General features: G+C 41.2%; 1 protein-coding gene and 1 pseudogene across 6 annotated transcripts in view; one reads left to right on the forward strand and one right to left on the reverse strand.

Annotated features, from left to right (window-relative positions):
* Ccdc144b (coiled-coil domain containing 144B) overlaps window positions 1–25,043 on the reverse strand; it is a 61,850-nt gene that overhangs the window by 12,150 nt on the left and 24,657 nt on the right. For 4 of the 6 annotated variants that reach the window (XM_039103620.2, XM_063282872.1, XM_039103619.2 and 1 more), the window contains 5 exons: window positions 15,588–15,725; window positions 7,639–7,709; window positions 7,017–7,110; window positions 2,283–2,573; window positions 993–1,207 (listed from right to left, as the gene is read on the reverse strand). In XM_039103620.2, coding sequence (XP_038959548.1) covers window positions 993–1,207; window positions 2,283–2,573; window positions 7,017–7,110; window positions 7,639–7,709; window positions 15,588–15,725 — 809 coding nt within the window. Of the gene's footprint in view, window positions 1–992; window positions 1,208–2,282; window positions 2,574–7,016; window positions 7,111–7,583; window positions 7,710–15,587; window positions 15,726–25,043 lie in introns of those variants that run through there. The other 2 variants (XM_039103622.2, XM_039103621.2) reach the window with 2 other exon arrangements.
* LOC134485900 (small ribosomal subunit protein uS13-like) lies at window positions 17,635–18,126 on the forward strand (annotated as a pseudogene).

The raw sequence follows: 25,043 nt of genomic DNA on the forward strand, positions 1-25,043 counted from the left end.
CAACATCTTTAGTCATAAGGGAAATGCATCTTTAGTCATAAGGTGGTCCAGTCAGTGATCTCGAACAGCCAAAGCACCTCTGAGGACAACGTGGTCGTTACTCATTTGCCAAGATGTTACAGGCGGCTTCCACCCTTCCTGTCTTCTACTCAGTCCTGAGTAGGAAACTGTGTCTTACCATGTCCCAAAGTACACTTTCCTCTAGTCTTAGGCTAGTGTTTTCCTGGGACAAAGCTATGCTTTAAGGCACAGTAGAGAACTCTACAGGAGAGTCTGTGTCTAGGGACCCTCAGTGGTAACAAACATAAGGAAGGAGAGTTAATTTGCCAGTGACAAGGATGTGCCCACTGCAACAGTAACAGTATCCCATGACCCAAGCTGTAGTTTTCCAACCTTTCAATGTTTCTTTCTGAGAGGGTGATAAGCAGAAATTTGGTAATGAGGGGATATGAAATACAGAGCCTTAGCAATATGCCAGGTTAACTATAGGATAGCATGAGGAAGGATGAAAAAGCTATATAGAAAGAAAAGGAGATATAAGTTGACATGGACGAAGCTATTAATGTTTTTAAAAGGACGACTATGTGCATGCTCACATAACCGCAGGTGCTGGCAGAGCTTGAAGCACTGGCTCCCCCGGAGCTGGAATTACAGGCGCTGTGGCCTGCCTGATGCGGAGGCTGGGAACTGAACTCGGTGGCTCAACAGCATGCACTCTTAGACATTGGGGCCATCCCTCCAACCCCTTCAGATCACTTATGTCATTGATCTTTTTTTCTAAAATTATATTCTCTTTTCCTTCGTAACTTTGTGGGACACGGGGTGGGCACTGCACACGTTAGAACAGAACTCTGACGGGGCATCAGCACCAGCCTACAAATTTACATCCTACAGTTGATTTCCACTCCGATTGCTATAACCCATTTTACCAACAATTGTGTTCTAGGGACAGAATCCTGAGCTTAACTTATCTTCTGTGAGTTGTGACTTACTTGCTTAATTTATTTGACAACGATTTTCTAATTTTCACTTCTTCTAGGTAGAGCTGCTTGTAGTTTTCCATTTCTATTTGATTACAGTCAACTTGGCTTTTCATCTTAGAGAATTCAGACTCCAGGTCCCTTATTCTGAGCTCCATCTGAGTTCGCACCGAAGCGTTCTGTTTGTGTCTTAGCTTCTCTAGCTTGTCCTCATACGCTGCTTGTGCCTACAGCAAATTGAATGCAGACAGATTAAAAATAACTGTAGCTCCAGGAGTTATCGTGACCCATTTCCTTTTGTTTCGACCAGTTATTTAACAGATGCATTTAAATATGTAAAACAATGCTAAATTCCAAATATTTTTCATTAATTTGAGTTATGTCAAACTTGAATTTGAAAGTATAATCATTCTTATTTGTTACCTTTATAACCTTTTGAGGTGCTGAGACTTGAATACATGTGCTTAGCACATGTCCTACCAAAGAACTGGGGCCTCAGATCAATATTATTCCATGTTCATACTCACGCAATCTGACAAGTCACAAAATAATACCAACTCAAAATTTAATAAATTGACCAAGGTAGCTTGAATTCAAAGTGTGATTTTTGTTCCATAGTTTCTCCTTTTCTTCCTAAGTCAGGTTTTATGCCCGCTAGTCTAAAACATCAAATGATTCTCTAAGAACAATAGTTTTGCATGATCAGTTTACATACACTGACAGAACTACTTCAAAGGAAAACATGCATCACTTTCCTTCCAAAATTTCTAACAAAACACTTTTATTCTTTGAGAGTTTCCTAGAATTTTGATCGTCTCTTCTGCTCCTTTCAACTCCTCCTACAATTTCGCATTGTCATTTAAAAAAAAAAAACATGTCTCAATTTGTGCTGATCATATACTCCTGCATGTGGGGCCGTCCACTGAACATGGTTGACTTACTGGGAGTTGCATTCACAAAGAACAACTCTCCCCTCCCTAGACACCATCAACTGTCCATGGCTCCTTAGTTAGCAGGAGGGGCATGAAGCTCCTCCCACACAGTTAAAATGTGGACTGATTTGTTCTTGCCCAGGTCTCCTGCTGGCTATCACACCTGCTGTGAGTTTATGAAAACTGTGGGTTTGTCCTGTCTGGAAGACTCTGTTTCAACCTGCTCCTCCTGAACCTCTGGCTTTTCCCGCCATTTCTTAAACATTTATAAAGCAGCTTGTAACATGAGAAGTAGAAGCATGCATAAAATGTGCACACACTGACTATTATTTGCAGTGAAAAGAATGAAGACATATTGCATATAATTAACCTGCAAGAATAGGTTGACTTGTTTTAATTTTTCCACCAAATCCTGCTTTGTCTTCTCTTCGATTTCCCACTTATACTGTTCTATTTGACCACACTCTATCATATGCTGCTCCATGTGACTTCTGAGGTTAGCTATTTCTTGTTCTAACTTCTTTTTATGCTTCTTTAATTTTTCATATTTCCTTTGTATCATTTTCATAGAGAGTAACTCCCGCTGGAGCAGCTGATTTTGCTTATAGAGATGTAGACATTTGGACGTTGCAGTTTCCAGTTTTGCAGTAAGATCATCACTCTGTAGACATAAAATAATACACCTTGGTACTGAGGAAAGTGAGTTGACAATAGTCTAACGGAATACAAGTAACAAAATCTGACACAATTTTAGTTGCAACAAAGTATCGTGTCTACTTGATACTTACGATGTTATTACTCAGAAAGTCAACAAGAAAAAATCACCAAGAGTCGCAGAACGTACTCATTACCTTTGTTACATAAGTGTTATTTTTCTATAGTTTGGTCTTAACATGAAGTCACCCCTTAGAAGAAGGCCTCTAACAGTATCTATCTTCACTTTAAAAGAAGACATGAAGATATCATTAGCATTATATAGGTCCTACAAATAATTGGCTCCCAGGAAAAGGAAAATAAGGCATGCAAAAGAATAATAATGATAGTTAATCATATAACTAAAGGTTCTAATGGTAATAATCCTTTTCCTGAACTGCAAATGTTTGATATTTGAATTGAATTCTAAGATGTAACGGTTCTCAGAAAGAAGCAATGTCTCCCATGACGAAGGTTGAGAGATATGATCGATATTTATTTGTGAATACAAATGACTTCAATTCAGTAGCATGATATTATAACTGTGAGGCAGCCCAAGCCACACAGTGAATCCTAATGTAAGCAACCCTGCCAAAGGCCTAGTCAGATTCCTTTACCAAACATGTGTATGAACAAGCTTGTAGATTATTTTAGTGCCTCGTTTCAAGTCACTGAATTCGATGCTAAGTAAGCTGGCCACACTATGCCTCATTTAAATAAACGTCAATTATGAAAAAAATGCTGGCTTTGAGAAAGTGAACTTTGAGGTGACTTAAGAAGCAAAGTGACATAGATATGTAAAGTGAGATTATGTTACTAATGGGAGGAGAGATGATGTTACTGAGTGGGGGGTGAGATGATGTTACTGAGTGGGGAGTGAGATGATGTTACTGAATGTGAGGCGTCGTCATTTAACGAAACAAAACAACTGGAACATGTCGGACACTTTCGGCCTTTGGGTAGGAGTGCAAAGTAGCCAATGATTTTAGTTATCATTCCTAATTTTTCAGAATTTGTGGAAAAATCCTCATTGCTTTCAATAAATTCAGTAGGCTTGGGGTACTATTATTGGACTTTCATCTTTCTGATCCATTAATACATTTCTGGATGATATTGGTAGCTGTTGTCAGCTAACTCATGTTCAATAAATTTTTAAATTATGTGTATTCTAAAATATAGTAAGAAAATCTGTCTTTTCCAACCATAAGATAGATCATTCAACATAACTGTTAGTAGTTTTTTTTTCAAGGATAGATTCATGTTTCAAAGGTGTATTCCCGGTGACTTATAGGCCCCACATCCATATACCATATTCAGCTATGAATTCTTGAGTGCACTTTTTGTTGGCTTTAGCACCTCTATGATCTAATCATTTTGTTGAGTTGTTTGATTCTGAGATGCAAGTAAACTCTTAGCTATGAACTGAGCGATGTACAAGGAATTCTGGGAAACAACCTCTTATGCAGTTTGTGTCAGAAATGTGTCCAGTTGTTCTCACTTTTTAAGTCTCTTTAAATGAAATTACTCTTTTATTTGAGAGGGACTCATATATATTTGAGATGGTCTCACTAAGTAGCCTTCTCTCACTGTGTAGAGCAGGCTAGCCTTGCACTCATAGAGATCTGCCTGGCTCTGCCTCCTGAGTGCTTGTATTGAAGATGTGTGCCACTGTGGCTGCTCTGTGGTTCCTTTTAAATGGTGCTTATCTCTGCAGAAACAGTGCCTTCCTTAACCCCAGCTTTTATACAGGCATAACTGACCAAACTATAAGTTTTAATATTTTTTCCAATAATCTTTTTGCTTCTAATCCTTAGTAAACAACTGGCCAAAAGCAGGTATCAATGGAGATACTGCAGCCTGAATGTCAGGCTACCTGGGAATTCTTCTTCTGCTAGTTAAATGGCTTCACCACTTTAAACTTGGCTCCAGGTAGTTGTATGGCAAAAGGAAAATGAGAGCATGTTCTTTGCAAAAGTACAACACGGATGGTCTCTGGTCTAACCCACAATGCAATCCTTGTTCCTATCTGGAACCTCATGAGCTCTTCACAGTCTGGTCTTCTCGGCTCCCACATGAAAGTTCTCGTAAAAGCATTCTAAACGCTGATTTTAAAAATCATTCCCAAATTCTTCACAAGGGCCTAAGAAGCACACTGTTTGATTTTTTGACACAGTGATTACTCTGCTTCTTAGCACTGACACCCTATTGGTCAGGTTTCCCTGCCCTTGTTTAATTAGTTGGGGGAAAAAGAAACAGATTTATTTTGGATCGTGATTTGAAAGGTGTCAGTCCTTAATCACTGGACTCTATCTTTTAGGCCTGAAGTGAGGCAGAATGCCATGGTGGCAGAAGTGTGTTACAGAAGAGGCATCTCACTTCATGGCAGCCATGGAGCAGGGAAACGGGGATGAGGCCAAGGATAGATGTGCCTCCCATGACTCACTTTCTTCAGTTTACATGAATTCCTGGGTGCATTGCTCCTCTAATGACACAGAGCTGTCATGGTCCTCTTACTGCAGATATGTTTTCAGCATGTAAGTCCTTGTGTGCACAGGATGGGAGCAGGGAGGGGGACTACATATCAATTCCCACACTAAAAACTATGGTCTTACAACGGAATTGTAACGACCTAGTAACTGTGACCTAAAAGCACCACTTAGTGGGAGCAAAGACTTCATCGTTCCAATTTATAGTGTCCATATTGTAAGCTTAGGGTCTTAAGTTCTACAGAAAAAAGCACGAATGACAGAGTCCAGGCCTCCTTAGGAAACAGAACTTTAATATACATGATTATATTGACATAATGAACAGCATCTTTCTTCCCCTGAGGTTGGACAGTTAAGTGTTTGCCTAATGATCACAGATGAATGTAGGAAATTCTTTCCTAAAATCTGAAGATCAAACCACTGTCCTCTGGGAGAAAATGCTTATATAATGACTTATTCCTGATAAGATATATAAGTTATAAGAAATTCGTTATCAAATCTTGCTGAAAAAGTCTTAGAAAAAATAGATATCCCAAATTCTAGATTAAATAACTACTTTATTATCATATTAAAGGTTGTTCTAAAACCCAGAGAGTCAGACACATACTTAGATGCACCGTTCAGGCTTGGTGTGTGGCTCAGTGCTGGGACGCTTGCTTTGTACCTGTAAGGTCCCAGGTATAATGTAAGGTCCATGCCACAGAAATCATAATAGTAATAGCAACAACAGCCTCTTAATTAAAAATGTATTCTTTTTGTACATTGTACCTAAAGTTCACACATTATTTACAATAACTAAACAATCTACTAAGAGCAGCACTATTCACAAAGGTCAAAACACAGAAGACACCTACATGTTCTTTGGTTGATGGTTGGCTAAAAATGTAGGTTGTACAAATTGGTTTTATACTCTTACAACATCTTTGTTTAAAATTTACTACCCAGATCATTGATTTTAGGACTACCTGTGTCACTAATATAAGGAATGTATTGGTATGCACACAAACATGTTTACCAATGAAAAGGTCCTACTACCTAAAATTGTCAAGAGCCATGCAAGAGGGACAGCACAGAGCTCTGGAGTTCACGGAGGACAGCCCACAGGTTAGCATGACCCCTGTGGGTGTGCCTGGGAGAGGCAGGGCCCGAGGACCACAAGTCCTGACGACCTCAGACTGATGCAGCATCTCTCTGCTTGTGCCTGCTTGGTCTTCATGTCCCTCATAAGCTGTGAGCTGTGGGAAAATTCTAAGGGGGTTTCCCGCCCCTTGCTGCCCAGTGTCATTGGTGCTTACAATAACAGTGAGTGATCTTTACAGTATTGCTGCTGGAACGGATTAATGACTCAGCCACTATCCTTAGAGAGAATTTAGAGATGTAGGCTGTTGTTAAAGTTGTTAAGATGTTTTTGTTAGTTGCTTTGCTAGGAAGAATCTTGCTGGGAAGTGTAAAGTTCAGAAAGGTACATTCTTGATAGTTGAGGGCGGGACTCACCGAGGTAAGAAAAGAAAAGAAAAATAGACTATAGCCACATTGTAACTGTGGTACTGCTTGGAAGATTTTGCTGGGAAAATCTAAAAAGCTGTGAAAGAAAAACTAAGTCGCTGTTGCCTTATTTCACCCACTGTGTGTGTGTGTGAGAGTGTGTGTGTGTGTGTGTGTGTATGTGTGTGTGAGTGTGTGTGTGTGAGTGTGTGTGTGTGAGTGTGTGTGTGTGTAAGTGTGTGTGTGTGTGTGAGTGTGTGTGTGTGTGTGTGTGTGTGTGTGTGTGTGTAAGTGTGTGCCTGCTTTCCATTAGCCACTGAGTCTGCATCTCCTTGTCGGACCACTGAACTCACTGTTGGAGCTCAGGCAAACAACATTCCTAATATTAGAGAAGTAAAACTTTCTTTTCGTTATTACAAAAAAATAAGAGAATAACTTACCAAAAATTCACTGAGTAGATTTTTCTTTAACTGTTCAATTTTCTCTGCTTGCTTTCTTGCTGTAGCTTTTAACATGTGATTTTCAAGTCCAAGTCTATAATGCACATTTTAAAATAGTTACACTCACGCACCAATTTTAAAACATCATGCAATTTATCAACAAAGATCTTAAATAATATATAAATTCTGATAAAAAGTAAAATAATAGGGCTGGAGAGATGGCTCGGTGGTTAAGAGCACCCGACTGCTCTTCCAGAGGTCCTGAGTTCAATTCCCAGCAACCACATGGTGGCTCACAACCATCTGTAAAGAGATCCGACTCCCTCTTCTGGTGTGTCTGAAGACAGCTACAGTGTACTTATATATAATAAATGAATAAATCTTTTATAAAAAAAGTAAAATAATAAATGTATCATTTTCTAGCTTTATTTTATGAATAATTAAGCAAACATGTAAGATTTGCAAAAATTATTATACTATCAAACTGTACCCCCAGGCCAAATTGTGTGTTTCAAGTAAATCAAGAATAAATCTCATAAGTTGTCATGACCGGTATAATTCCCATACCACACTACGTATTTGCTTTGTAAGTACTCAAGTCATTTTGCACGCAGCCTTGTACTTTTGTACGCAGTCCTGCATCTTCGTAGCGCATTGGGAGGGCTGTCTGCGTTGCTCCAGTGCTTCTTGTAACTAAGACAAAGGAAACAGTCCTTTACTAACAATCTGCTGTGCATGTGCCCTTCTGGGTTTCCTGCTAAAATATCAGTGGATAATCAGTGGATACAGTAACCGTCACTAAAGACTATGCATATTTACTTTTGTTGCTGTTACACCTGCAAAATTAGCTAAATTATTACATCCAAAAGTATTCCTCACAATGAACCCCACAGATTTTATAATTTGCAAAGCCTAAATAACACCAGTAGTCCTTTACAGAGTTTGTTGTTTTGAGATAGGGTTTTTCTGTGTAGCCCTGGTTGTCCTAGAACTCTCTCTGTAAGATACTTGCACTAGGACCGAAAAAGATTTTGTTTTTAATTTAAATATCGTATTAGTTACCTTCTGTGCCGCTGTAAGAGAATACAGAAATAATGAGGAGGATTCCTTTTGGCTCACTCATGGTTTGAGGAATACGTCCCATCATGGTGTATAAGGCACGTGGTGCTGGGCGTGGCTTTGGGGGAAGGGGACTGGGGTAGCTGGCCCACATCCTGGCTGGCCCTGTAGCTGAGGGAAATGCTAACATTTCATCTTTCCATAGCGGATCTTGGGCTAGATCTTGTGCAGGCCTTGAGCTTGCAGTCACCGCCTTGTGAGTTCACACTTGCAGTGACCCTGTCGTTTCTGGTAAATACTGCCCTGCTCTAGGTTCCAATTATCTCGGCTCTTACAATCTTTCTGTCCCTTTTCTGCAATGAATTCTGAACCTTTGGAGAGGAAGTGTAAAATAGAAGTCCCATTTAGGGCTGAGCACACCACAATCTTTTACACCTGGTTGTACCTCTCTGCGTTACTGCCATTGTCTACTGCAAAAAGAAGCCACTTACAACATTCTGAGGATTCTTCAGCCCCAAGCTACAAATTCCCCCATATTCCTCAAGCAAACTCGTTCCAAAGGCCCATAAACCACATCAGTGGGTTTCTTACAGCAAAAGCCCCACATTTTGGTGCCAGTTTTCAGTTAGTTTCTTTCCTCTTTGCTGTGATATAAAAACCTATCAACATATAAAACTCGAGAGAAGAGGAACGTATTTTATTTCTGTTTTGTGGTGGGGAAGGCATGGCAGCTGGGCTTCAATCCATGGGAGCAAGAATCTGTCACACAGCTACTGTGTGTCTGTAATCAGGAAGCAGAGTCATGTGTGACTCTGGGCCAGCCTGAGTGCCTCAAGACCTCCCTCCCGGAACCTGCTCCTTCCATCTAAGCCTTGCTTCTTCAAGGTTCCACAGCTCATCACGACAGACCAAGAACTACACACGAGAGGCATTTTCCACTCGAGCCATAATAACACTAAAACCAACAAAAATTGGTACAATGGAGGGAAACAAGACATCCCCCACGGTGAACATTTAAATTGCTGCATTCCGAAGATCACCTTCGAGCATATAAACAGCTGCTGCTATTTCAATGATGGCGGTCATTCGCAGTCTAAAGGCTGCATCTGAGTCCAGACTCAAGGGTTACTGGCTATGTAGTCCCGAACAAGTCATCCTTGCGATGCCTACTTCTTCTCTGTAAACTGGGGTCGACAATGCTATATGTTTTATTGGGAGATTGGTAAGGCTGAATTACAGTGCATGCATAAAGAACATACTAGGTTCATACCACTGTCAGCATTATTAATATGCTTTATGTTTTATTGAAATCTGATCCAGGTAAGCGCATGCCAGTGGAAGAAATAGTCTCTGTGACATGGACTGAGGCATTCTTTCCTCTGAGATTGCAACAAATGGTGAGCTTCATGCTCGCCATTAATTTCTTTTTTTTTATCTTTATTAACTTGAGTATTTCTTTTTCTTTTTTTTATTAACTTGAGTATTTCTTATTTACATTTCGAATGTTATTCCCTTTCCCGGTCTCTGGGCAAACATCCCCCTAACCCCTCCCCCTTCCCTTCTATATGGGTGTTCCCCTCCCCATCCTCCCCCATTGCCACCCTCCCCCCAACAATCACATTCACTAGGTGTTCAGTCATGGCAGGACCCAGGGCTTCCCCTTCCACTGGTGCTCTTACTAGGCTATTCATTGCTACCTATGAGGTCAGAGCCCAGGGTCAGTCCACGTATAGTCTTTGGGTAGTAGCTTAGTCCCTAGAAGCTCTGGTTGCTTGTCATTGTTGTACATATGGGGTCTCGAGCCCCTTCAAGCTCTTTCAGTCCTTTCTAAGATTCCTTCAATGGGGGTCCCGTTCTCAGTTCAGTGGTTTAATGATGGCATTCGCCTATGTATTTGCTGTATTCTGGCTGTGTCTCTCAGGAGAGATCTACATCTGGTTCCTGTCGGCCTGCACTTCTTTGCTTCATCCATCTTGTCTAGTTTGGTGGCTGTATATGCCATTAATTTCTTAATGCCCCATGAAGCCATGCTATCACTAACCAATGGTACTCTGTCTGCTAGTCATTATTTACAACCCACTGGTTCTCGGACTCCCTGGTGGTCAGTGATGGTGTGCATAAAGCAAGTGTTTGCTCTTGGACTGAGTAGTATGCATATGCAAGTGGCGTGGTCGTCAGAGGTGGGCAAGAGCCAGTGGGCTGAAAGTGCTGGACTGTAATGTGAAATTGAGATTACCCCCGAATCAGTTCATTCCCAGTCACCGCTCCTGTTGGGATGCTTTAGCATGTACTCTGAATACTGGGGATCATGTGGAATGACGGCACATGAGAAACGCTGTCTCCACAGCACTTCAGTTGGTAAATTACTACACTTCTATAAATCCCAGCTCCAATTGCAGAATGAATGACGGCAAGTCTCGTTCTTCATGCATGGCGAGAGAAACGCCAAACAATTCTTCACTGTTAATGCGAGTGCTATTAATCTTATATTTAATTTCTTAACATATTTAAGATGAGAGCCTTATTATATCAGTTTCTTAAGTAAATCATTGCTATGGTATGAAAATGCCATTTTAATCTTTTTCTTTCTTTGTTAGCATATTTTCACCAAGTGTAGTGGTGAATTTCAAAACTACATTTTCATCTCTACATATCATGTGCTTTGACCATATTGAATCCCAGCCAACACTGTCCTTTTCTATCTTTCTCTTTATCCTGTAAGCTAGGCCAACCCCTTCATTTTCCCAAATAGTCTTCCAGTCTCTCTTATAGCAATCATATATATATATATATGAATATATGTATATATATATGTATATAATATATGTATGTATATACATATGTATTCTCATATAGCATTCATATATATGAATATAATATATATACATACATATATATTATATATATTATATATATACATACATATATTATATATATATATAATGTTCTTTGTGACACAATAAAATCCTACTGTGTATATATAGCATTGTTTTTCTTTTTCCACTGATGGACATAAGTGTTGATTTTTTTTTAAGTTGACTGTGGTAAACAATGCCACGATAAATATGGCCGTGCAAGACTCTGTGTAGTAATACTGATTTAGATTTGGAATTAATGCTATCCTAACAACTGTCAAGCACTCGTATTTACCATATATTTAACAATATGAGACATGAAGCCTTGTACAGTGGTTTATACCTGGAATCCAAGCATTTGGGAGGATGAGGCAGGAGACTCATCATGAGTTCCAGATCTATCAGGATGCAGCATTAGACTCTGGACTACCACGCAAGCAATGAGTAAGTCAGAAAGAGCAAAAGAAGAGAAATGGCCCAGGTAACTCTGAGAATAAAATCTAGTAGTGGAGAGATAAACATATTATACCAATACTTCATAAATGAGAGTTCATAGAAATATTTTCTTTAACAGCCAGTGTGGTGGTTTGAGTGAAAATGGCTCGTGTATTTAAATGTCTACTCCCTGGTGGGCAGAACTATTTGGAAAGGATTAGGAGAAATACTATTCCCAGTCTTAGTCTCTTCCTCCCTCTCTCCCCTTTCCCCCTCTCCCTCTCTCCCTCCCTCTTCCTCTTCACCTTTTCCCTCTTCTGTCTCTCCCTCCCCCCCAACTATCTTCTGCTTGTGGATGGTGATATAAGCTATCGTCTACTACTTCAGTGTCGTGTCTGCTGCCATGCGCCCCACCAGCATAACCATGGGCTCGCCCTCTTAAACTGTAAGCCCTAGTAAGTATTTCTTCTATAAGTTGACTTGGTCACAGTGCCTCTTCACAGTCAAAGAGAAGTAACTACAACAGCCAGCGGGCAGAACCTTGACAGAACCTTGATGTCTGTCAGCCGATGAATGGAGAATGAATGGCACAGATGCAGAATAAACTGAAGTGGAAAGGACTCCCACTTGATAACACGTCACATTGTGTTAAGAGAAATAAGCCATTCAAGGAGGACTAATTTCATGGGACTCTGTTTCTAGAGCAAAGAGATTAAAGAGACAAGGAATGGATTGGAGGGTTTCTAGCACAGGAAAAGAGGGAGGGACCAGTTTCTTCGGGCTTCCCAGATAAGAGTTTATGGTTTCTTTTCAAATCCATGAAATGTTCTAAAATTGCCTGTGGTGGTGGAAGTGGTTGTGAACTCTGTGTGCACATTAAGAAACAGTAAATTCAGCTGCCTCTGCTCTCTAATGCCAGTGCTACCTCTGGTTTGCCGAGCTCCAGCTGAAGGAGAGGGTGGGGGGGGGGTAAGTAAGGAGGCGACCATACTATGGCTCATACCAAGCCGACTGTGGGGCAAATCCACCGGTAGTAAAGCACCCAGAAAACAACTGGTTACAAAAGCTGCTCACGAGAGGGCACCCTCTTCTTGAGGGGTGAAGAAACCTCATCGTTACAGGCCTGGTACTGTGGCACTCTGTGAAATCAGAAGCTATCAGAAGTCCATTGAAATGGAAATGCAAATCAAAAACAACCCTGAGATTTCACCTCACACCAGTGAGAATGGCTAAGATCAAAAACTCAGGTGACAGCAGATGCTGGCGAGGATGTGGAGGAAGAGGAACACTCCTCCATTGTTGGTGGGATTGCAAACTGGTACAACCATTCTGGAAATCAGTCTGGAGAATCCTCAGAAAATTGGACATTGAACTGCCTGAGGATCCAGCTATACCTCTCTTGGGCATATACCCAAAAGATGCCCCAACATATAAAAAAGACACGTGCTCCACTATGTTCATTGCAGCCTTATTTATAATAGCCAGAAGCTGGAAAGAACCCAGATGCCCTTCAACAGAGGAATGGATACAGAAAATGTGGTACATCTACACAATGGAATATTACTCAGCTATCAAAAACAACGACTTTATGAAATTTGTAGGCAAATGGTTGGAACTGGAAAACATCATCCTGAGTGAGCTAACCCAATCACAGAAAGACATACATGGTATGCACTCATTGATAAGTGGCTATTAGCCCAAATGCTTGAATTACCCTAGATCCCTAGAACAAACGAAACTCAAGACGGATGATCAAAATGTGAATGCTTCACTCCTTCTTTAAAAGGGGAACAAGAATACCCTTGGCAGGGAAGAGAGAGGCAAAGATTAAAACAGAGACTGAAGGAACACCCATTCAGAGTCTGCCCCACATGTGGCCCATACATATATAGCCACCCAATTAGACAAGATGGATGAAGCAAAGAAGTGCAGACCGACAGGAACTGAATATAGATCTCTCCTGAGAGACACAGCCAGAATACAGCAAATACAGAGGCGAATGCCAGCAGCAAACCACTGAACTGAGAATAGGACCCCCGTTGAAGGAATCAGAGAAAGAACTGGAAGAGCCTGAAGGGGCTCGAGACCCCATATGTACAACAATGCCAAGCAACCAGAGCTTCCAGGGACTAAGCCACTACCTAAAGACTATACATGGACTGACCCTGGACTCTGACCTCATAGGTAGCAATGAATATCCTAGTAAGAGCACCAGTGGAAGGGGAAGCCCTGGGTCCTGCTAAGACTGAACCCCCAGTGAACTAGACTGGTAGGGGGAGGGCGGCAATGGGGGGAGGGTTGGGAGGGGAATACCGATAAGAAAGGGGAGGGGGAGGGGGATGTTTGCCCGGAAACCGGGAAAGGGAATAACACTCGAAATGTATATAAGAAATACTCAAGTTAATAAAAAAAAAAAAAAAAAGAAGTCCATTGAACTGATTTACAAGCTCCCCTTTCAGCGTCTGGTGCGAGAAGTTGCTCAGGACTTCAAAACAGACCTGCGCTTCCAGAGGGCAGCTACTGGTGCTTTGCAGGAGGCAAGTGAGGCCCATCTGGTTGGCCTTTTTGAAGATACCAACCTGTGTGGCAGCCATGCCAAACATGTAACAATTATGCCAAAAGATACCCAGTTAGCATGCCGCATACACGGAGAACGTGGTGAAGAGTCCACTATGAGGGGAAACCTTGTTTCTCATTTTTTTCCCTCTTCTTCCTGTTATCAGTAGTTCTGAATGTTAGATATTTTTTTCCCATGGGGTCAACAATACCTAAGTATGTGATTGCGAGTGGAAACATAGGAGATGGAATCAGTATTGGCAGTTTCTCCACATTTATTTGTGTGTGACTTTTTAATATAAATGCAAGATGTAAAGCATTAATACAAGTGAAATGTTTCAGTGAACGCATTTCAACAGTTCAGCGTTATAACACTTATAAATAAGTCATTAAAAATGTTCTGGACAATGCCAGCATTTGAATTTTTAAAAAATAAGTAACTTTCTTATTGACGGCAACTAAGCGGTGTTTGCAGCATTTTATCACACAGTAGATTTCATCCATTCACTGTACTTTTCTAACGGAGTTGTCCTACAAGCAGGTACATGCTTTTAATGTTGTCTGTCTTCTGTGCTGTTCCTGTAAGTTTGCTATTAAAATACAATAAACTATAAAACAAAACCCAGTGGATTCTATATGTTAAGTGTCAAAACTACATGGTACATCTGTTACATATGTATTGTTATATCTACCTAAAATTGCTTTCCAATGCTCCAGTTGACAAAATCTAGATAATTGATTTACTTTAGATAAAAGTACTATAACTTATTCTTACTAATTCTGTGCTTTAAAATGTCTAAAATGAAAAGAAAATGCCTCATCTTTTAAATACTTTAAATATTTTTTGAGAAAACTATAATGGTCTTTCTATAGAGTCATCTTGAAAAAATATGGAATAAATATATCCACTTCAGAGGTTAGGTATATGCTAAGCGGAGAGAGTAACTGTATAGGAGTGCGAAGACCTAGACTCCAGCTACAGCACTGTTGAAATCATGACTCAGAAACAAAGTCTTTGTTCTGGGTGAGACTTGACAGTAAAGCAGTTCTCTGTCTACAATAGAGTCCATCTTTGTTGTCCAAAGCTCTTTGAAGTGAAATAAAGAATTGTAGCAAACTGTTACTCTTCTGGAAAGGAAGGAAATGACATCTAAAATCTGATCTCTGTTGTCTGTGTTTCCCCCCCTTTATCAAATGTTGAAACAAATAAACAAATGTCTCCATTAGCAGCAGATGGAGAGAGCGAAAATCTGAGAGCGGAAATCATGCCCCAAAGCAGATGATACATTGTTACTAGCAAGGCTTTTGTGACAACAGAAAGATACATTTTTTTATGGAAATAACCCAAACCCTTTCTTCAGAGGAAGCCAGTGTCAAAAGTATTATTCTATGCTGTTTTAAAGCAGGACTTGCATGGCATTTGGATGATGTCACTGTGAATGTCATCACTATGCCATAGACAAATGGACTTGAATTAACATTCCTTTATCCAAGTTGCTAAAAAGCACAAAAGCTCTTCCCACATTGAAGTATGTGTATCACGAACATCCACATAGGATTTTTGAAAACTGTTCTGTAGTTTTCATGAGCCCTGTACTTGTTTTTTTAACCCCATGTACACATACAAATACATATACAGGGACTTGAAGGCAACTAAAGAAAATACCTGAGAACTAATTTTTTCTTGTGCAAGTTTTAGCTCCTTTTGTTTGTGAAGGTGACTTGCCAGAATCCCGTCCTGTAAGATTCTGGCTTTCTGTTCTTGCAGAAGTTGCCTCTCCATGCAATTTCTTTCCTCTAAAACCTAGAGACACATTTAGAGACATTTTTTTATTATTACATCTCATGGTAGGATAGGTGGGGGTAAGGAGTCTAAAGCCATAGTAACCTTGAAAAAGTGTTCAAAGTGCCTATAAAACCCACAATAGCCTGCCTCCCACATGAATTAATCAAAATTTAAATACATAAATGATAGCTGACATTTTCAACAGCAGAACCAAAAGCTTGGTGCTAGGAACATGGCTCTGTTTGTAGAGTGCTTGCCTGAGGTCCCTGTAAAATCAGGAATTGTGATACACACCTGTGAGTCAAGAACTCAGAAGGTAGAGGCAGGGACATTAGGAGTTCGAGGTCATTTCAGGATTCGTCTTGAGTTCAAGAATGCCAGACTCGGGTAAGATACTTGAGGATGATAATGGAGGAAGAAAGGTACAAGTTGAGCTCTGAATGGACCCAGTGAAGGGCCTTGGGGTGCCGTTTATGTCCTAGATGAGTAGCACTATTTATCATCCTTAGTACACCTTCTGGAATGTTGTTCAATGATTGCTGTTATGTGAGATTTTTCTTGGGGTGGCAGCACTACTTTGAGCAATGGTATAATGGCCTCTAATGTTCTCTCCCTCAGTCCTTCAATAGCTCTGCTTTTACAGGTGGATCTCAAAGTGCACTTTTTATTGCAAACAGGAGCCTCCTGCCTCACAAGGGTTCCTTTTGTCTTGGACCAACTCCTCCCTCCACCACCACCACCACCACCACCACCACCACCACCACCACCACCATCACCACCACCACCATCACCACCACCATCACCACCACCATCACCACCACCATCACCACCACCACCACCACCATCACCACCACCATCACCCCCACCACCACCACCACCACCACCACCACCACCTCCACCATCACCACCACCACCACCACCCCCACCACCACCACCATCACCACCACCACCACCATCACCACCACCACCACCACCACCACCACCACCACCACCATCACCACCACCACCATCACCACCACCATCACCACCACCATCACCACCACCATCACCACCACCACCACCACCATCACCACCACCATCACCCCCACCACCACCACCACCACCACCACCACCACCTCCACCATCACCACCACCACCACCACCCCCACCACCACCACCATCACCACCACCACCACCATCACCACCACCACCACCACCATCACCACCACCACCACCACCCCCACCACCACCACCATCACCACCACCACCACCCCCACCACCACCACCACCACCACCACCACCCCCACCACCACCACCATCACCACCACCATCACCACCACCACCACCACCCCCACCACCACCATCACCACCACCCCCACCACCACCAACCACCATCACCACCACCACCACCACCACCACCACCCCCACCCAGACTCTGCCCTCCTCAGCACGAGGCAGCTGGAGTTGTCATTGCCCCTCCCTGCCTGAAAGAGACTTAAAGGAATGGAAGTAGACAAGAAAAACAAAATCGTGCTCCCCAGGATGGAAGCCTCTTGTTCCAAGAAGACATTGAGAGGAGAAACAATGGTAAGTCACAGGAGACATTATGTAGGGAGGACCAACAGGGGAAGGGAAGGACTTGAGGTCCTGTAGAATATTCAACCCAGAGTCTGTTTAGCAGACTTTCAGCCTCAGGGTCCCTCCCATCTCAAGGGGTTCTGTTTGCTTTTATGCTTACTCCATTGCTTTGGATTTGTTGTTTTTCTAAATGCTCAACTTTTAGTTTAACTCAGGGAATGAGCTGGTCAAGTTCTTAGATAACTGCCAGCACTTGGGGGTCGATTTTTATTTGAAAACCTAAATAATTTAGTTAGTCACATACCACATAAGAACACACAGTGCGCTCTCTTCCACAGGAGGCTTACAAGCCGCCACTTGTGCCACCGCCATGTCCCTAGTGATCCCCAAGAAGTTTCAGCACATCCTGCGAGTACTCAACACCAACATCGATGGACGGAAAACAGCCTTCGCTATCACTGCCATTAGGGTGTGGGGAGGAGATACGCTCATGTGGTGTTGAGGAAAGCAGACATTGACCTCATCAAGAAGGCTGGGGAGCTCACAGAGGACGAGGTGGAGCGTTTGATCACCATCATGCAGAACCCGCGACAGTACAAGATCCCCGACTGGTTCTTGAACAGACAGAAGGATGTGAAGGATGGGAAGTACAGCCAGGTTCTGGCCAACGGTCTAGACAACAAGCTGCGCGAGGACCTGGAGCGGCTGAAGAAAATCTGTGCCCATAGGGGGCTGTGCCACTTTTGGGGCCTACGTGTCCGGGGTCAGCACACCAAGACCACTGGCCACAGGGGCCATACTGTGGGTGTGTCCAAGAAGAAATGAGTCTTTGAGCCTTTGCTGTTAATAAATAGTTTATATACCAATGGGGGAAAAAAAAGAACACACAGTGCTCCTGCATTGAGACTGGAGCTAGCTGCCCTGTGGTTGTAAGGACAGGACCACTGGTGGACCCCAGATAGTCATATACCATACATAACCCCATCCCTAAATTAATGAATAGCTCTTTGGTAGAGCCATACATAGAGGATATAAACTTATTAGCTGGGTCCGTGGTGTACACAAAAACTGACTAATCCCTGTAGAGATAATCCCTACCTCAGGCTCCATTGAATTCTCTCCATAAAACCCATGAAAGACAAGGGCAATACAAATGGTCAGAGCAACACAGGGATGTTTCGCTTTTGAAGCCTGCCCTACACTCATAAATTCATTCTCAATTTTCCTTAATGAATTTGTATTTTCCTTGTCTTCTTGTCCACATTTCTTCATTCCCGTGGACATGAAACAACAGACTCAGAATCCAGTGGCTCCAGACTCAACCACGATTGCATGACCTAAGCTTCCTTGGTAAGCCTAAAGAGAGAACCAAGAAAGCCTCCATCCCATTCACAGTAGCCGTAAGAATAGGGCCACATTGCCCAGGTGATGACTTCGATGTGCTATGCTTGTGTGTGCACACTTTTGATGACTACAGGATCAGTATGCCGAGCATATATCTCAGGTCATATCCCCATATGCAAGTACCATATGATTCTATGTTTATACTCAATATATATTCAAAGGGGTAAACAATATTGGTGAAGTAAAAGCAATAGAGCAGTCAGCTGCAGGAGCCCCGTGGTCCAGATCTGTACCCAGATCTGAACTGAACCAGTCAAACAGCTCCCTGCACCCAATGGGAGGATCTAGACCCTCAGAGGTGCAGACACGCCTGAGAAACCAGAGGAGACTACTCTCTACCCACATTCCCGACTCAAGAAGAAAACGCCTAGTGCCATCTATGCCCTCTGTGCACACGGACCTAGGAGCAGTAGGGGCAGGACCCATTTGGTTGCTGCCCTTTCAGAGAGCTGAAAGCCAGCTACCAGGGGCAACTACATACCTGAGAGCAGAACCCTCTGTTCCCATAACTGGCTCAAGAAAAAAAAAAAAGAGGAAAACAGGTCTTCAGCACTCCTGACACACAGGCCTACAGGAGGGTCAAGCCACCATCAGAAACAGCAAGACAAACTAACACCAGAGATGACCTGAAGGCAAGAGGCAAGCATAGGAACCCAAGCAACAGAAACCAAGACTACGTGGCACCATGTAGAGCCAGGTTCTCCCACCAAAGCAAACACTGGATATCTAAACACACTGGAAAAGCAAGATGTACATTTAAAATCACACTTTATCATGATAATGGAGGATTTTTAAAGATTTATTTATTTATTATGTAAGTACACTGTAGCTGTCTTCAGACACACCAGAAGAGGGCATCAGATCTTATTACAGATGGTTGTGAGCCACCATGTGGTTGCTGGGATTTGAACTCAGGACGTCTGGAAGAGCAGTCAGTGCTCTTAGCCATTGAGCCATCTCTCCAGCCCATGATGGAGGATTTTAAGGTCATAAATAACTCCCTTAATGAAATACAGGACAACACAAGTAAACAACTAGAAGCCCTTAAAGAGGAAACACAAAAATCCCTTAAAGAACTACAGGAAAACACAATGAAACAGGAGAAGGAAATAAACAAAACAATCCAGGAGTTAAAAATGGAAATAGAAACAATAAAGAAAGCACAAAGGGGGTTGGGGATTTAGCTCAGTGGTAGAGAGCTTGCCTAGCAAGAGCAAGGCCCTGGGTTCGGTCCCCAGCTCTGAAAAAAAAAGAAAGAAAGAGAAAGAAGAAGAAGAAAGCACAAAGGGAGAGAACCCTGGAGATAGAAAACCTAGGGAAGAGATCAGGAGCCGTAGATACAAGCATCACCAACAGAATACAAGAGGTAGAAGAGAGAATCTCACGAGCAGAAGATACCATAGAAAACATCAACAAAACTGTCAAAGATAATATAAAATGGAAAAGGCTTCTAGCACAAAACATACAGGAAATCCAGGACACAATGAGAAGATCAAACCTAAGGATAATAAGTATAGAAGACAGTGAAGACTCCCAACTTAAAGGACCAGTAAATATCTTCAACAAAATCATAGAAGAAAACTTCCCTAACCTAAAGAAAGAGATGCCCATAAACATACAAGAAGCCTACAGAATGCCAAATAGATTGGACTGAAAAGAAATTCCTCCTGTCACATAATAGTCAAAACACCAAATGCACAAAACAAAGAAAGAATATTAAGAGCAGTAAGGGGGAAAGGTCAAGTAGCACATAAAGACAAATATATCAGAATTATACCAGACTTTTCACCAGAGACTATGAAAAACAGAAGATACTGGACAGATATCATACAGACCCTAAGAGAACACAAATGCCAGCCCAGGCTACTATATCCAGCAAAACTATCAATTAACATTGAGGGAGAAACCAAAATATTCCATGACAAACCCAAATTTACACAATATCTTTCTACAAATCCTACAAAGGATAATATATGGAAAAGCCCAACACAAGGAGAGAAACTACACCCTAGAAAAGGCAAGAAAGTAATCTCCTTACAACAAAACCAAAAGAAAAGAAGAACATAAACATAATCCCACCTCTGAATATGAAAATAACAAGAAGCAACATCACTATTCCTTAATATCTCGCAACATCTGTGGATTCAATTCCCCCCAAAAAAGACATAGATTAACAGACTGGATACATAAAGAGGACCCAACATTCTGCTGCCTACAGGAAACACACCTCAGAGACAAAGACAGACACTACCTCAGAGTAAAAGGCTGGAAAACCACTTTCCAATCAAATGGTCTGAAGAAGGAAGCTGGAGTAGCCATTCTAATATCGAATAAAATCGACTTTCAACCAAAAGTCTTCAAAAAAGATAAGGAAGGACACTTCATATTCATCAATGGAAAAATCCACCAAGATGAACTCTGAATCCTAAATATATGTGCTCCAAATACAAGGGCACCTACATACATAAAAGAAACCTTACTAAAGCTCAAAGCATACATTGGACCTCACACAGTAATAGTAGGAGATTTCAACACCCCACTCTTATAAATGGACAGATCATGGAAACAGAAATTAAGCAGAGACATAGAGAGACTGACAGAAGTTATGAACCAGATGGACTTAATGGATATTTGTAGAACATTTCATTCTAAAACAAAAAGATATACCTTCTTCTCAGCACCTCATGGAACCTTCTCCAAAATTGACCATATAATCAGTTGCAAAACAGGCCTCAACAGATACAGAAAGATAGAAATAATCCCATGCGTGTTATCAGATCACCACAGACTAAGGCTGATATTCAATAACAATAACGACAGAAAGCCCACATATACATGGAAGTTGAACAATGCTCTACTCAATTATAACTTGGTCAAGGAAGAAATAAAGACTTCTTAAAATTTAATGAAAATGAAGGTACAACATACCCAAACCTATGGGACACAACGAAAGCTGTGCTAAGAGGAAAACTCATAGCGCTGAGTGCCTGCAGAAAGAAACAGGAGAGAGCATATGTCAGCAACCTGACAGCACACCTAAAAGCTCTAGAACAAAAAGAAGCAAATACACCCAGGAGGAGTAGAAGGCAGGAAATAATCAAACTCAGGGCTGAAATCAACCAAGTAGAAACAAAAAGGACTATAATTCAGGGCTGAAATCAACCAAGAAACAAAAAGGACCATACAAAGAATCAACAGAACCAAAAGCTGGTTCTTTGAGAAAATCAACAAGATAGATAAACCCTTAGCCAGACTAACCAGAGGACACAGAGAATGTGTCCAAATTAACAAAATCAGAAATGAAAATGGAGACATAAGAACAGAATCTGAGGAAATTAAAAAAATTATTAGATCCTACTACAAAAGCCTATGTTCAACAAAACTGGAAAATCTGGAAGAAATGGACAGTTTTCTAGACAAATACCAGATACCAAAGTTAAATCAGAAACAGATAAACCAGTTAAACAACTCCATAACTCCTAAAGAAATAAAAACAGTCATTAAAGGTCTCCCAACCAAAAAGAGCCCAGGTCCAGATGGGTTCAGTGCAGAATTCTATCAGACCTTCATAGAAGACCTTATACCAATACTGCCCAACTATTCCACAAAATAGAAACAGATGGAGCACTGCTGAATTCCTTCTACGAAGCCACAATTACTCTTATACCTAAACCACACAAAGACCCAACAAAGAAAGAGAACTTTGGACCAATTTCCCTTATAAGTATCGATGCAAAAATACTCAATAAAATTCTTGCAAACCGAATTGAAGAGCACATCACAACAATTATCCATCATGATCAAGTAGGCTTCATTCCAGGCATGCAGGGATGGTTTAATATACGGAAAACCATCAATGTAATCCACTATATAAACAAACTGAAAGAACAAAACCACATGATCATTTCATTAGATGCTGAGAAAGCATTTGACAAAATTCAACACCCCTTCATGATAAAAGTCCTGGAAAGAATAGGAATTCAAGGCCCATACCTAAACATAGTAAAAGCCATATACAGCAAACCAGTCGCTAACATTAAACTAAATGGAGAGAAACTTGAAGCAATTCCACTAAAATCAGGGACTAGACAAGGCTGCCCACTCTCTCCCTACATATTTAATATAGTTCTTGACGTCCTAGCCAGAGCAATCAGACAGCAAAAGGAGATCAAAGGGACACAAATTGGAAAGGAAGAAGTCAAAATATCACTATTTGCAGATGATATGATAGTATATTTAAATGATCCCAAAAGTTCCACCAGAGAACTACTAAGCCTGATAAACAACTTCAGCAAAGAGGCTGGGTATAAAATTAACTCAAACAAATCAGTAACCTTCCTCTACTCAAAGGATAAACAGGCTGAAAAAGAAATTAGGGAAACGACACCCTTCATAATAGCCCCAAATAATATAAAATACCTCAGTGTGACTTTAACCAAGCAAGTGAAAGATCTGCATGATAAGAACTTCAAGCCTCTGAAGAAAGAAATTGAAGAAGATCTCAGAAGATGGAAAGATCTCCCATGCTCATGGATTGGCAGGATTAATATAGTAAAAATGGCCATTTTACCAAAAGCAATCTACAGATTCAATGCAATCCCCATCAAAATTCCAACTGAATTCTTCAGTTAGAAAGAGCAATTTGTAAATTCATTTGGAATAACAAAAAACCCAGAATAGCTAAAACTATCCTCCACAATAAAAGAACTTCTGGGGGAATCACCATCCCTGACCTCAAGCAGTATTACAGAGCAACAGTGATAAAAACTGTATGGTATTGGTACAGAGACAGGCAGATAGACCAGTGGAATAGAATTGAAGACCCAGAAAAGAACTCACACACCTATGGGCACTTGATTTTTGACAAAGGAGCCAAAACCATCCAATGGAAAAAGGATAGCATTTTCAACAAATAATGCTGGTTCAACTGGAGGTCAGCATGTAGAAGAATGCAGATCGATCCATGCTTATCACCCTGTACAAAGCTTAAGTCCAAGTGGATCAAGGACCTCCACATCAAACCAGATACACTCAAACTAATAGAATAAAAAGTGGGGAAGAGGGCTGGAGAGATGGCTCAGTGGTTAAGAGCACCCGACTGCTCTTCCAGAGGTCATGAGTTCAATTCCCAGCAACCACATGGTGGCTCACAACCATCTGTAAAGAGATCCGATGCCTTCTTCTGGTTTATCTGAAGACAGCTACAGTGTACTTATATATAATAAATAAATAAATAAATCTTTTAAAAAAAGTGGGGAAGAGTCTCAAATACATAGGCACTGGGGGAAATTTCCTGAACAGAACACCAATGGCTTATGCTCTAAAATCAAGAATCAACAAATGGGACCTCAAAACTGCAAAGCTTCTGTAAGGCAAAGGACACTGTGGTTAGGACAAAACGGCAACCAACAGATTGGGAAAAGATCTTTACTACTCCTACATCCAATAGAGGGCTAGTATCCAAAATATACAAAGAATTCAGGAAGTTAGACTCCAGAGAGCCAAATAACCCTATTAAAAATGGGTTACAGAGCTAAACAAAGAATTCTCAGCTGAGGAATATCAAATGGCTGAGAACCACCTAAAGAAATGTTCAACATCCTTAGTCATCAGGGAAATGCAAATCAAAACGACCCTGAAATTCCACTTCACAACAGTCATAATGGCTAAGATCAAAAACTCAGGCAACAGCAGATGCTGGCGAGGATGTGGAGAAAGAGGAACACTCCTCCATTGTTGGTGGGATTGCAGACTGGTACAACCATTCTGGAAGTCAGTCTGGAGGTTCCTCAGAAAATTGGGCATTGAACCACCTGAGGACACAGCTATACCTCTCTTGGGCATATAACCAAAATATGCTCCAACATACAACAAAGACACATGCTCCACTATGTTCATAGCAGCCTTATTTATAATAGCCAAAGCTAGAAAGAACCCAGATGCCCTTCAACAGAGGAATGGATACAGAAAATGTGGTACATCTACACAATGGAATATTACTCAGCTATCAAAAACAATGACTTCATGAAATTCATAGACAAATGGATGGAACTAGAAAATATCATCCTGAGTGAGGTAACCCAATCACAGAAAAACACACATGGTATGCACTCATTGATAAGTGGCTATTAGCCCAAATGCTCGAATTACCCAAGATGCAATGCACGGACCACATGAAACTCAAGAAGGATGACCAAAATGCGAATGCTTCACTCCTTTTTTAAAAAGGGGAACAAAAATATCCATAGGAGGAGATATGAAAGCAAAGTTTAGAGCAGAGACTGAAGAAATGGCCATTCAGAGCCTGCCCTACATGTGGCCCATATATTTACAGCCACTAAAACTAGATAAGCTGGGTGAAACTAAGAAGTACAT

The sequence above is a fragment of the Rattus norvegicus genome, chromosome 2, assembly GCF_036323735.1.
Source record: "Rattus norvegicus strain BN/NHsdMcwi chromosome 2, GRCr8, whole genome shotgun sequence".
Classification (NCBI taxonomy): domain Eukaryota; kingdom Metazoa; phylum Chordata; class Mammalia; order Rodentia; family Muridae; genus Rattus; species Rattus norvegicus.